Here is a 14,084-nt window from a genome sequence, read left to right as displayed (position 1 = left end):
CACCCACACCCCCACTGAATTGTGCTTTTACCTTTGCCACAATGGACGGTGTGTGCGTTGATCTGTTTCTGGGCTTCATTCCATCCTATGGATCTGCATGCCTGCCCTTCTCCAATTCTTCATGGCCTTGATCCATCTGCCTTTATAGTGAGTCTTAAAACCAAGTTTTGTGAGACTTCCACTTTTGTTCTTTTAAATGTTTTAGCAATTTTAGTTCCTTTGACATTTCGTATGCATGAAAAATACAGCTTATTGTTTCTACATAAGCCTTTGCACAGATCTTGGTTGCGACTGCGTTGAATCCGTAGGTCAGCTGGGGGATATCTGACATCTCAGTGCTATGCAGTCCATGACCATGCTATCGCTATTTAGGAATTCTTTGATTTCTTCCATCAGTATTTTATCATTTTCGGCCTACAGATCCTGCACATGTTTTGTCAGATTTAACTGTACGTAGTTCACATCTTCATTATATTATGGTCTGTGGTGCTTTTTCAATTTACATCTCACAATTTTCATCACTAACATATGGAAATACAATTGCTTCTGGATCCACTGGCCTTGCTAATCTCACTTGTGAGCTCTAGCAACTTTATAGCTTCTCTGACACTTTCTAAGTCGATTTTCACGTCACCTTTCCATTCTGTGTCGCTGCTTCCCAGCTCTCCCTGTGCTGCACACTCTGGTGGGTTGTTGGCAAGGAGAGGTGAGGCAGAGATCGCCGCCCTGCTCCAGTCTCAGGAGGAAGCGCCTGGTCTTGCACTCAAAGAACGTTATTTCCCAGTAATAGAAGGGCAAGCAGGTATCTCCGCTTGGCTCCCTCAACCAGTCACGTTTCGAAAGCCAGAATGGAATAAACGGACATTTAATCGAATGGATAGTGTCAATCAAATTACTGATTTTTAGCAGAGCTCCTTGGCGCTCTGGGCTCATGGTGCACAGAGCCTGTGTCCTCCCTGAAGATTCACTGTTGACCTCAGGAAGGGAGACACTGACCCCGGGGAGTGGAAGGTGTGAGGGGCCCTGAGCTGCAGTCTTGCAGGTGTAATCTGGGCAACACACCCATAGAAACCTCGACTATTCAACGTGAATCTTCACTCCAGACAGTGAGCTCATCAATACCAAAAACGGTTGCGACGTGTTAGTCGATTCTGGGTTTATCTTCAAACTACGCCTATTCTTTGAACCACTGAATTTCACTTTTGGAGTCTGATTCAGAAGGAAATCTAATATTCGGAAGTATAAAAACCTTGACTATGACTGACATAAAATGAGTCTTTCTGTCTATAGCTATTTAGGAAACACAGAAGCCTTTTATTTTACTTTTGGTTATTTACTTTTTATGGCTATGCCCGTGGCATATGAAAGTTCCCAGGCCACGGACTGAATCTGAGCCACAGCTGCAACCTACACTGCAGCTGTGACCTCTGTGGCTGTGACAGTGTCAGAAACTTTAACCCACTGTGCCAGGCCAGGGATTGAACCCGTGCCTCCACGGCGTCCTAAGTCGCTGCAGTGGATTCTTAACCCACTGCACCACAGCAGGAACTCCTAGAAGCCTCTTAAATGAATAGGTTTTCCTTGCACATGGGAAAAATTAAAGATCATAAATGCGATGTTGCTGAAAATTCACTGAAAGCAGTTTTGCTCTTTGCTCACTGGTACTGCAGATGGGTTCAGGACAAACGAAGGTGTCTGGTATCCAAATCAAAGGATAAGAACTTTTTATGCCTTTTGGATAAGCAGAACTCACCTAAAAATGGCAAGCATCACACTACCCCATCAGCCTTTGAAATGTACTCTCTATGGGTGATGTTCAAACTATATTACCAATGCCAGAGTTCCCGTGGTGGCTCAGCAGGTTAAGAGCCCAACTAGTATCCATGAGGATGCAGGTTCCATCCCTGGCCTCCCTTAGTGGGTTAAGGATCCAGCATTGCCATGAGCTGTGGTGTAGGTCACAGACATGGCTCAGATCCTGTGTTGCAGTGGCTGGCAGCTGCGGCTGCAGCTCTGATTTGACCCCTAGCCTAGGAACTTCCACATGTCCCACCTGTGGCTCTAAAAAAGCAAAAAAAAAAAAAAAAAAGAAAAGAAAAAGAAAAAAATGTGATCATCAATGCCACAGACTGGCTTAGGCAGCAATTTGTCTCTCATAGTCCCAGAGGCTGAGGTCTGTGATCATGGCCTGGGCTGACCTGGTGTCTGCTGAGGACCTGCTCACCTCCTTCCTGGTTCACACAAGTTCTCTCTGCCCCGGCATGATGGAAAAGGGCAAGGGGGCTCTCTAAGGACTCTCTGATACGGGCGCTAGTCCCATTTGTGAGTGCTCCACCCTCATGACCTAATCACCTTCCCAAGGCCCCACCTCCCAACACCATCGCGCTGGGAGTTAGGATTTCAATGTATGACTTCAGGGCATGGGGCCACATTCAGTCCAGAACAACCTACCAGCAGTTGCTTATTCTCCAGATGAGATGGACTTTTAGCGAGCAAAGCTGTCCTTCAAATTTCGGGAGAAGAGCATCTGCTTTTTCATAAATATCTAGATGCAGCAGGACTATCACAACCCTAGTTTACAGAGTGGGTTTTGCTCAAACAAAGTCAATGGTTGGCACTCAGGTACTTTGGGGCAATCAGATGGTGCACATGGGTTCTGTCTCCTACCCTGAGCTGGTATCCTGCACCGGGAAGGCCCTCGGAAGGCTGGAGTGCCTGGGCTGCAGTTCACCGGGTGACAAGCAGATGGATGCTCACCTATTTTCTCCACTGGTGTGTTCAGAGGGAGGAAGCCCTGTCGGAGAAGCTGGTCCATCATCTCCTCATCATCTGCCTGGATTTCGGAGACCATGTTACAAGGAATAAGGCCGAGCCGGGCACAGGTTTCTCCCCGGTAGAATCCATCAGCATCTTTATCTCCGTAAACCTGGAGCCGGGGGAAGAAGTCAAGGCGTTGGGGGAGGTTGGTTCAGAAAGACACCAGCTCCATTCAGGGTAGAAGCACACATGGCAGAGCCAGAACTGGAAGAACACGGGTAATCCCTGTGTAAACGCGTCCACACAGCCCTTGCCCTATTAACCTGCATCCCTGAGAACCCACTTCTCCTCCAAGGTTTGAACAGCTCCGGGGGGCCTCTCCGCAAGCCTTGCTGGCTGAGCACAGGTGTGTGACGTCACACAGTTAAAAGCCAGCATGACAACCTCACCCCATAGGGAAGTGCTACGTGGACTCTATGTCTTGAAGTTTCTGTGGTGAACGGTTCCTCTGTAAGAAGAAAGGGCCATGGTTGGGCATTCTAGAAATGAAAAATCTCAGCTAAGAAGGAAGCTCTGCTTATATCATTCTGCAGGGTAGGCATCACTATCCTTTTAAAGGCCCTGTTTGATGGCACAAATATTCATTTTCAAGAGCTGTAGTGCCCTCCTGAGAAATGCGCACATCTAGAATCTGGGGCCTCTCCCGCTCTCCTGGGAGAATCACATTTACTTCTTTTCAAGTTCCAACCCCAGATGCGGGCCCCTCCTCCTCTCCTGATTGGAGGGCTGAATGTAATTAAACACAAGAGGAAGCAGCCTGGCCTTTGGATGTGCTCAGGAACTTGAGTCCAGTGAGCGCACCCCCTCCCTGACCCGGTGCCCCTCACCCCCGCCACCCCCTGGCGAGCACCCACCTTGATGATCTGCCCTTCTGTGAAGGGAAGCTCCTCTTCTGCAGCATCTGGGTTCGGGGACATGGTGAGGGGGTCGTAGTCGAAAAGAGCCACGAAGATCCGGGCTGGGAGCTCTTCCGCACCAGGATCAGTCTCTGACTCTTCGTAGAAGTCAGGAGAAAGCCGGTCTCGCCCACCGTACTCATCTGGGAGCGTGTGGGTTAAAGGACAGGGTGCCATGTGGTTCCTGCTGGCCATCCCCCACCCCCCTTTTAACCAGAAACATGAGGTGTTATACCAGGCATGGTATGGAAAATGAGGAGGGTGGCTGTGGCACTTTCATTTTTGTCTCTATTTATTTATTTATTTGCTTTCTGGGGGGCCACAGGTGGCATATGGAGGTTCCCAGGCTAGGGGTCCAATCGGAGCTACAGGTGCCAGCCTACACCACAGCAACACAGGATCCCAGCCACGCCTGTGACCTACATCACAGCTCATGGCAACACCACCAGATCCCTGACCCACTGATCGAGGCCAGGGATAGAACCCCATCCTCATGGATACTAGTCTGATTCATTTCCGCTGGCACCACAATGGGAATGCCCCACTTTTGTCTTTTTTTTTTAAAATAATTTTGGCTCCAAAACTCAAGACATGGAAGCAAACTAAATATTCAAGGACAGAGAAATGGATTAAGAAGATGTGGTACATACACACAATGGAATATTATTCAGCCATAAAAAAGAATGAAATAATACCATTTGCAGCAACATGGATGCAACCATAGATTCTACTAAGTGAAGTAAATCAGACAGAGAAAGTCAAATACCATGTGATATCACCTCTATGTGGAATCTAAAATATGACACAAATGAACATATCTAAAAAAAGGAAGCAGACCTACAGACATAGAGAACATTTTTCATCAGACAGGTAAATAACTAGATAAATGCAATGGCCAAAAATTATAGAGGAAGAAACCAAACCCAGTGAAATCCTCCTTTGGGGGTCACTGAACAATGTTATGAGGCTTTCTTTATGCTAATTATATGATTTAGAATTTAGTGGATGTGGAACCACATAATTTTTATCTTTTTAAATCAGGAGGGGCATTGTTTTCTTAATTTAGGAAACAGAGTATATTAAAAGTACAGTACACTTTACTCAATTGTGAATTCATGGCTTATTAAAACTATATTTATGAAGTACATGGTCTACACACTTAAGAGCCTCTGAAATAGAAAATGGATGCTTTTGGAGTATGGCAAATTTCTAAAGTATTAATTACTGATATTTACACAAGAAAATATAATAGGGATTAGAGGAAAATAGTCAGTCTGTTCACAGGTCACTGACCATTCATTTTCTAGGGTCTTTGGCACAATTCTCCTCTTTTAGTAGCTACCAAATGGTTCCCTTTTGTCTTTTGAAAATATAATAGGTTCTTTGGTCTGTGTATGTATATATATGTATGAATATATGAAGTTATGTTAATTATGCTTTTTATGTGGGTTCTTAAGCTGCTGCATAAGAAATCAGATATAATTAAAGCAACTCTATCATGGATTTAGCTAGCACTTAATTTACTGGGGTTTTTGTGGCTACACCTGTAGCATACAGAAGTTCCTAGGCTAGGGATCAAACCCATGCCACAGCAGTGACAATGCCAGTTCTTTAATCACCAGGCTACCAGGGAATTCCCTATTTAGTACTTTTTGAATTATAAAGAGGCTTTTTTGTTAGGGTGTACACAGCATTACTGTCTTTCTACTAACTTAGCTAGTGTCTTACTAAATTGAGACATGCATGCAGCCTTCTGCATTCTTTTTTTCTTTCTTTCTTTTTAGGGCCACACCTGTGGCATATGGAGGTTCCCAGGCTATGGGTCAAATGGGAACTGCAGCTGCTGGTCTACAACACAGCCCCAGCAATGCCGGATCCGAGCTGTATCTGCGACCTACGTGACAGCTTACAGCAATGCTGGATCCTTAGCCCCCTGAGCAAGGCCAGGGATTGAACCCACATCCTTATGGATACTAGTCACTTCTTAACCCACTAAGTCACAATGGGAACTCCTTCATCATCATCATTATCATCACCGTTATTTTGCCTCCTTTACCTTGAGACAAATCTGACTGAAGGGCTGTTGAAGACCCTGATGGGGAGACTGTGGGTGCATTGATGTTTTCCTTTACTTCCTTGCCCAGTCGGCAATTTGTAGCACCACAATTTTCAGTTCTGTAGACTTTCCTCCTCCTTCCTAGGAGACTGGATGGAGTAAGAGGCCCAGTCTTGCAGAGGACACCCCTTCCTTGTGCTGCAACATTAATCTTCAGCCACCGGAACAGTGGCAGCTCATGTAATGAGCAGGGACTGCAGTCTTCATTCATTCAAGCCCCAGGTGAATGAGGACTTGGAAGCCAAATTCAACAGGAAGAATAGTCCTGAACAGGCTCCACCTCATTCCTAAAGACAGTTGGTCTCTAGCAAGTCACTGAGCTTACAAGCCAGCTAAGCTCTGTAATTATTACAGAGGGAGTTACATGCAAATTAAATGAAGGTTTGAGAGATGTGGCGCTAGTTTTACAACACTCACAAATCATGCAGGCTTAGTACATGTGGGACTTCAAGGTCCCTTCAAGGAGATAGAACTCAAAACCTCTGGCCAAGACAAAAAGGACCAGACCCTTATCATCGCCCCACCCATCTCATTGTAATGCCCCCTCCCACACCTTTAGCAACCTGGCCCCTTCCTTCCTGCCCCTACTAGGAAAGGCATGTGGCCCACTCCTCAACCCACCCCCATAGGGGGGCCTTATATGCCTCCAACCAAGCAGCAAGTGTATCATTAAGATCCCACTTTCCCCAGCCAATCGGTGGGTCAGCAGGCGTATCCTAAGACCTCTCCTCTCCCTGGGCTATAAAAATAGACACAACCACAGGCCCAGGGTCAGCTCTCCCTGATTGTCGGGAAGTCATCCCACTGAGCTAGCAACATCTCTTATCTCAATAAAATCTTCTTTCTTTTCATCCTGTTATGAATATGGAAAATTCTTTCTCCGACCTGTAAGCACAGACCACAACCATATATATGAAACTCTGCTGGTGGATCTGTAATAAGCAAAACCAGTGTCTGTCAAGCCTGTGCCTATTTTGTTATTGTTCAGCTACCTGAAAAACTGTCTGCTTTTTTAAAGGTCTTTTAACATTCTATGAAATTTGCACTGATTAAGAAAATCTTCTAGGAGTTCCTGTCGGGGCTTAGTGTCCATGAGGATATGGGTTCGATCCCTGGTCTTGCTCAGTGGGTTAAGGATCCGGTATTGCTGTGAGCTGTGGTGCAGGTTGCAGATGCGGCTCAGATCCTGCATTGCTGTGGCTGTGTTGTAGACCGGCAGCTGCAGCTCCAATTCGACCCCTAGCCTGGGAACTTCCACGTGCCATGGGTGTGGCCACAAAAAGGAAAAAAAAAAAATCTAAAAAACTGTAAAGATGGAAAAGGAAATTTATGCCCTATTATTTGGGTGCTACAAGGAAGAAATGTCTAGAAGAAGGACTAGATTTCAGGATTCTGTATTGCTTTAGAAAGTCTTGAATTATTTTTAGTTGATATGAAAAAAGATGGATTATCTTTTAAACTCTCTTTAAATGTTATTAGAACTGTGCTCCCAGGTGTCTAGAGCATCTACGAGATGTTTTCCTTGAGCCCTGTTCTGCCAAATCAAGATGTTCTCTTCTCCTCTACGTCTATTCCATGAATGGGTCTCTGGTTTGATTTCGTGTGAGTGTATTTTTACAAAAAGCCCATCTACTCGTGTTGATTACCAGGTTCCATTATCTTGCGCAAAGACATTTTGGAATTGTGTTGCTGGGGTTCATTCCACTAATAGAAGGACCCCCCTCTGACCTTCAGCCACATTCCCCCTCTTAGCGGATTGATTAAAATGACTAAACTGACAGCTTTTTGCACAGCTGGCTGAATTCCAAAAAGTAATTAAGAGAATGGAACTGGATGCCAGAAGATGACTCATGAAGGAGGAGGTGACCAGATGGACGTGGGCAGCACACAGTTCAGGGCATATATTCAGGCCTCCTGGTGTTTTTCATAACTTTCCACCCTAAATGCCCAAGTGTTTCATGCAGATGGATAACCAACTCTCCATTTACTCAGGGCTTGTTTAGCTATTTGAAATGTTGTCACCATCCCAGCCTCTGCTGCTCTGACATGAGCATCTCATGACAGCATAGGACATGGAGAGATGGCCTGTTACCGTCTATCCAATGCTTGCGTTGGCAGCCTCTCCAGTAACAAAAACAAGAAATAAAAATTGGTAGGGAGAAGACTGATAGAATTCAATATATTTTGAGAATATTTACAAATAGGTTTTATTTATCTTGTGCTATGTCTGCCTGTTTATGCCATAAAAAAAAAACAAGAATTTTGCTGTATTTAGTTGAAAATGCTATTCCTAGGAGTTCCCAGGTAGCACAGTGGGTTAAAGATCCCGCATTGTCACTGAAGTGGCTTGGGTCACTGCTGTGAAGCAGGTTCAATCCCTGGCCAAGGAACTTCTGCATGTCGTGGGCATGGCCAAGAAAAAAAAGCTATTCCTAGTAATTTTATTTATTATTATAATTTTTTTTAGGGCTGCACCTGCAGCAGACGCAAGTTCGCAGGCTAGGGATAGAATCAGAGGTGCAGCTGCTGGCCTACACCACAGCTACAGTGACGCCAGATCCCAGCCGGGTCTGTGACCTATGCGGCAGCTCCCAGTAACGGGGGATCCTTAACCCACTGAGTAAGGCCAGGAATAGAACCTGCATTCTCATGGATACTAGTCAGGTTTTTACCTTGCTGAGCCATAATTTTTTTTTAAGTGTTTAGGTGGAGGATCAAGCAGCCATGTGCTGTGTGGTTCAAAGCAAGAGGGAGGCCTTAATGGGGCCCACTAACCGGTAGGCAGGACCATCATCGGCGGGGACCTGTGGGGGCCAGCGCCACCATGGGAAAACCTCCGGCCCACGTGATCCGCTCTCTCAGCCCGTCCTGCAGACACCGGGTTCCCTAAAATCTAAAGACAGAACAACAACAGAGTCATGAGCCTTGCCAGCCAGTGGAGACAAAAGGATTAAGTCAGCCAAATCAATTCCACTTAGAAGCAGAAGCTATAAAGGCAACTAAACTTAGCTTTTAACTGAAAGGTTAGCTGAATAACCTGGAAGAGAAAAAGTGCTCACCCCAGGCACCCGTCTTCTGCATCTCAGTTGCTTCTCCGCCAGCAGGTAGGGGTGGGGGCAAGAGAGAAGCCCTTTTTGTTGCTGCTACTACCATGGAAGCCAAATATTTTGAACCAAAGTGAGAGTGAGTGGCTTAAATACAACTGGTCACACCTTAGACATCTCTTTCCTAGTCTCTGTCCAGCCTGCCCTCCCCCAGTGACCACAAAGGTGGGGAAGACACTGCGTTTCTAAATGTCCCACTTGGACAAAGCTGTACATGAGGTGACCAGAAAGTCAAAGATAGACATTTGGTGTGTATCCTCAGCCTTAAAACTCACCGCAAAGTTTCGGCCCTAAACTGAAGACACCAGTCACATTTCAGGGCCAACCCAGATGGTTCTCCTTTGTGGTTAAGTTTGCCTCTGCTTTGCCCTCGAGGTATTTAGCATCAAAGGAGAAAATCAAAGCAAAACTTCCAAGCTCACTGTGAGGCAGGAAGTTTCCAGGGTCACAGGGAAGGAACTAGGGTTAGGTGTTTCTGCAATTAGCTCGTGAACAAGCAGGAAACAGGCTGCGGGCTGCAGTTTGCCGGTGAATCGATGGGTTGACTGGCGCCCTCTAGCGGACATGTCACAAACTGCACTGGCTCAGACCCAAGGCCTGGAGCCCTGTGATGTCTCACCTGTGTTTTCATGGAAAAGGTCAGCATGGCAGGAGCAAATGTTCTGAAAAGAGGACATAATATAGAGATGAATGAAGCCTCGAAGGGACCCCTACTCTTAAAAACCACTAACAAGCCTGGAAGACAAGGCAGGGGTGTGTGTCTAAAGCTGATGATGGAAAATTCATTCTGAAAACTGGTGGCAGGAAAGACGCAGGAAGGAAAAAAAAACACCTTTGGAAACAAATACAAAAATGGGTCTCTTCCATAATAGTTCTCCATTTTTTTTTTCCATTTATGGATGAAAGGCCAAAACCAACTACCACAAAAAAAAAAAAAAAAAAACCCAAAAAACAAACCCAAAACCACAACAAGAGAAACACCTTCAGTCATAGTGGTTGGTCATTTATAAGTCCCCATGGTTCATTCTGCAAAGTCTGTGTTGCCAAACTTTTGGATAACCATGGTTCAGCTAACCCTTAATTAAAATTTAGATTCAGTTGTCCTTTAATTTGAAGCAGCCATAATCATCACTGATTTGGGGGTGGGGGGGAGTCGTTATTCTAAAGCAAAGTAAAGGAGTCATCAGCATGGTGAAAAGATCGGGAAGCTTCAGAAATCAAAGATGCATGGAAAACGAAAGAGAGCCAGCAGAGAGCTTTCCCCGGGAATGGACACCAAAAGAAAGAAAGGAGGTGAAAGGATGAAAACGGATTGGTTTGGCAAGCGGATGTGAGCAGGTTTACTTTCACACACCAAAGGACCTTCTGCAACCTGGGGAGGTAGCTGTGCGGGCAGAGCACGGGCCCTACTGTCGGGCATTTTTATGCTTTTCTTCCAGACATCCCGGAGACCTTGGTGACCCGCGGGCTCGTCCCAGCCGTACTTGCTGGGGGTGGGCCTCTCTGGGCCGGGGTGGGCGTCATCGCTCCTGATGACGTCGCTGGGCTCCGCTGGCTCCCCAAAATCGATGCTGCTCTGCCGGGTCAGGGTCCGGCGCCGGGCCAGCAGGGGCCTCGGGCTCCTCCGACAGGGGCAGTGCCCGGGGATGGGGCTGCAGGGGGTTGCGGGACTCCTGAAACTAAATCGCATCTCCTCTTCTTCGCTCCCACAGTCCAGTCCGCTGTCTGGGCTCCGTGTGGCGGAGCGGCTGAATCGACAGCCTCTGTCTTCGAAAACAAAGTCTTCGGCATTGGCGGTGGCGTGGGGGCCCCTGGGCTTGCTGGAGAACCAGGAGCCGTGCGGGGCCTCGTGCCCCTGGCAGGGCCTGGAGGGCCAGGGCTCCCGGGCCCTGCAGGAGTACCCTAAGCTCTGCTTGAACAAGATCTCACAGGGCTCTCCGTTCTCCTCCGCTACTTCGGGGATACTGAAAAGTTTCTTACTGTGGTGGGTCTGTTGGGGGTACTCAGGCAGTTCCAAAAAAGCGCCTTCAGTGGTCCTATTCTCATAGCACTCCTTAAAGGGGGTGGTGGGTTATAACAGGTGCCCGGAAACAGTATATGATCAGATGAAGTGGTTGGGGGGTGGGGAGGCAGAGGGAAGGAAAGAAAATACAGACAGAATTAGTCTCCAAGGCAATGAGGGACAGAAATCATGCTTGTAACTCGTGGAGGGCAGAGCGCATGCTCAGGCCTGGGGTGGGGCGCTGAAATGAGAACAAAATGGGTTAGAAGGATGGGGCTGGAGCAGAGGGTGTGCAGGTTGTCGGGGGTGGGTGTCCAGGCCATGCAGCCAAACTGAGGAAAGAGTGGTAGCCGGGGACAAGGGGAGAGGGGCGGCGGAGGAAGAAGGCTTCACATGGACCTAGGCACTTTGTTCTGGGACACGGCTGTGCCCAGGGGCTGGGTACCTCGGTGCCCACTGCCCATGGGCTACTGCACCCTCAGAATCTCAGAAGGCACCTGCCATGGGAAGCAGGTTACCAGACATGATTGGCAAAAAAGTGACCCCAGCCTGGCCACGCCACTCAACTCCAGAGCTAGATCTGGCACTGGGCAACCTCTGAAATCCCATTCTGTTGGCTCGACTATGGCCTAGATTCCTGGCTGGAGGTAAGGGTGTGAAACTGGGGACCTTGGCACTGAGCACCCCCAAAGTCATGGCTCTAGGGACGGTCAGGCTCTGCCAGTGTCTGCAAAGGCCTGGGGATCTGACTCTTTTCCTGACCCTGGACTTTGAGGCCCTGCGCTGGGCTCCCAGCCAGTGCAGGCCGCAGAGCCTGGCTAAGGGCTACCCACCCCCCACAGGCAGCCTAGTGGACACCAAGAGGAGGACACTGCACGACCCGGTCCCTGATGGCGTCTCTCTCCCCTCCACCCATCCTCCGCTCCCGCTGGACCAGCTCACTGAGCGACTCTCTCTCTCAGGGGCCTTCACATCAGAGCGCCCGGCATCCCACTCAGAGGCCTCTGAGGATGCACCTTAGAGACGCAGTGTGGGAGTGCTGGAGTTTGTGCTCTCCCCCCATCCACAAGCGCCCTGGCAGTCTAATCCCACACAGCCTCCATAGTGGACTTGGAGCCCAGGAGAGCGATGGGGCAAGTAGGCAGATTGCAGGCACTTTTTTCACTTGCTAACGAGACGCTGGAGGGCATCTATTCTGGGGACTATTAGGGCGAAGGTACATCGAGGAAGCAGGGATACAGCCCTGGGGAGCCAGGCGGGGCCATCAAGTGGGAAGGTGAGCCCCAGGGGTGGAGTTTCCCAAGAGAAACTAGAAATCCAGATCGGCCTGTAAAATCTTCTGATTTAAAAAAAAAAAAAATCAGAACACTATGGGGGATGTGAGGTGAGCCTCTGCGCCACTTCCCAAAGCTCTGATCGCTCCTGTGGGTCGGAGTGGGGCTTCGGTGCTGAGCCTGTGGGGCTGGGACCTGCCAGGCAGTTTTATCCCAGCTTGCCCCTCCATTGGGAGGGGCGGGGACGCAGACACAGGTCTTGACCCCCGCATAGCATGTGGTTCTGAGTAAAGCCAGGGGAGGCGTGGGGGGAGGTTAGGCTGGACCCCTGGTAGCCCGGGGCTTTCCTATGCCAAGAAAGGTCACTGTGAATCCTGCTGGACCTGGACAGTGGCTCGGGGGGTGGGGGAGGGGAGCTGGTGTGGGGAGCAGGAGCTGCAACCATGCAGGGGATTTGCATAGGGATCTGGCATGTTCTTCAGTGACAGAATTTCCAGGGCCCTGCCTTGGGCCTTTGCTGGGAGAACATAAGTCAGTCTGGTCTATGCAAGTGGGCAGTGGGCTGGCAGCCAGATTTGGATGTTGCTGTCTGTCCACCATTCAAAGTGCGTGGCTCTGTGTTCCCAGAGAAAGGCTGGGGTCCGGCGCTGTTTCCCCCAGCAGGATTCTCTCTCCCTTTTCATTTGAATACCCCACAGAGGCTCTACCAGCTCTCCTCTCCAGCCCTTCTTCATCTGTCTCCCTCGCTAGGCTGGGAGCAGCTGGAGCCATCCTCAAGCCCCTGCCCCAGTCTGGTGCAGAGCCTTGTGCACAGGGGTGACCAGCTTGTGCCCAGTGAAAAGATGCCCGGGCTGTAACGGGCAGCAGCAGCAGCAGCGGTTGCTGGACAGCTGCCCAGGCGAGGGTGGGGCGCACGCCCAGGGCCTCAAGCTTTCTCTATGAAGGTGACACCCCATCAAACCCTTGCTGAGGGCCACACCAGAGGGGGGAGCACTGGATGCCAGGGTCGGTGGAAGGGGCTTGTGTGTAGACCCCACTGTCCTCCAGGACGGCAGACCCTCCTCTGACGCCCCCTCTCCCTGGTCCTCCTTCCCTCCCTCCCCCAGCAGGGCTAGCCTGGGTTGCTTCCACTAAAGACTCTTTGCGGGATCCCCCAGCTGGCACTATGCCTCCCAACCTCGGGGCGGACTCCCGGCACCTGCTCCTCTGAGGATGGACACGCCAGGTGGGGGCGTGGGGCTTGGGATGGAATCTTCTTTGTTCTATTCTTTCCGATTCAGTTCTTGGTACAGAGCTGGGTGCCCTTGGGGCTGCCCAGTGGATTCTTCCAGACTCCTTCGCCCCAAACTTTTGGCAAAGAGGAGGGACAGGAGGCCCGGGAGCCCCAGAGTGCAGATTCAATAGTGGGAGACACCCATCCAAATCTGCGGGCTCAGCCTGCAGGGCGAGGCCTCCCTCGAGCTGGCCTCACAGCCCCAGCAAAGGGAAAAGGATGGGGGCAACTGACAGGCGGCAGGGAGGGACCCAGCCTCCCCTGGCACTGACCTTCAGGGCATTGTGGGATGTGCCGCTGGGCCGCCTCCGGCCCCCGTCCTCCAGCTGCATCTCAGAGTAGAGCTCTTCCTCGTCCTCTTCCATTATGTCTGAGAGGTCCGACCCCCGGCTGCTCTCTGTGTGGTACTCGTCTCCATGGCAACAGTGTGGCTGGGGCAGGAGAAGGGGATGTGGATGGATGGGCAGCCCCAGCACATGGGAATCCCTGGGGTCTCCTGGCTGGCCCCTCCCTGGCTTTTTTGGTGTCATGTGGAAGTTCCCGGGCCAGGGATCAAACCTGTGTCACAATTGTGCACAGATCCACAGCAGTGATGCGAGATC

At 49.5% G+C, this 14,084-nt stretch overlaps 1 protein-coding gene across 5 annotated transcripts in view; it reads right to left on the bottom strand.

Moving 5' to 3' along the window:
- The window catches only part of RIMBP2 (RIMS binding protein 2), a 287,571-nt gene that overhangs the window by 9,535 nt on the left and 263,952 nt on the right, over positions 1 to 14,084 (bottom strand). For 3 of the 5 annotated variants that reach the window (XM_047761597.1, XM_047761596.1, XM_047761599.1), the window contains exons 15-18: positions 13,755 to 13,913; positions 8,605 to 8,722; positions 3,672 to 3,856; positions 2,758 to 2,926 (exon numbers count right to left, since the gene is read on the bottom strand). In XM_047761597.1, the coding sequence (XP_047617553.1) occupies positions 2,758 to 2,926; positions 3,672 to 3,856; positions 8,605 to 8,722; positions 13,755 to 13,913 (631 nt within the window). Of the gene's footprint in view, positions 1 to 2,757; positions 2,927 to 3,671; positions 3,857 to 8,604; positions 8,723 to 9,552; positions 9,596 to 10,287; positions 10,987 to 13,754; positions 13,914 to 14,084 lie in introns of those variants that run through there. The other 2 variants (XM_047761601.1, XM_047761600.1) reach the window with 2 other exon arrangements.

This window comes from Phacochoerus africanus, chromosome 15 (assembly GCF_016906955.1).
Source record: "Phacochoerus africanus isolate WHEZ1 chromosome 15, ROS_Pafr_v1, whole genome shotgun sequence".
NCBI classification, from domain to species: domain Eukaryota; kingdom Metazoa; phylum Chordata; class Mammalia; order Artiodactyla; family Suidae; genus Phacochoerus; species Phacochoerus africanus.
Note: the sequence above shows the minus strand (reverse complement) of the source record. Positions and strands in the feature narration are given on the sequence as shown.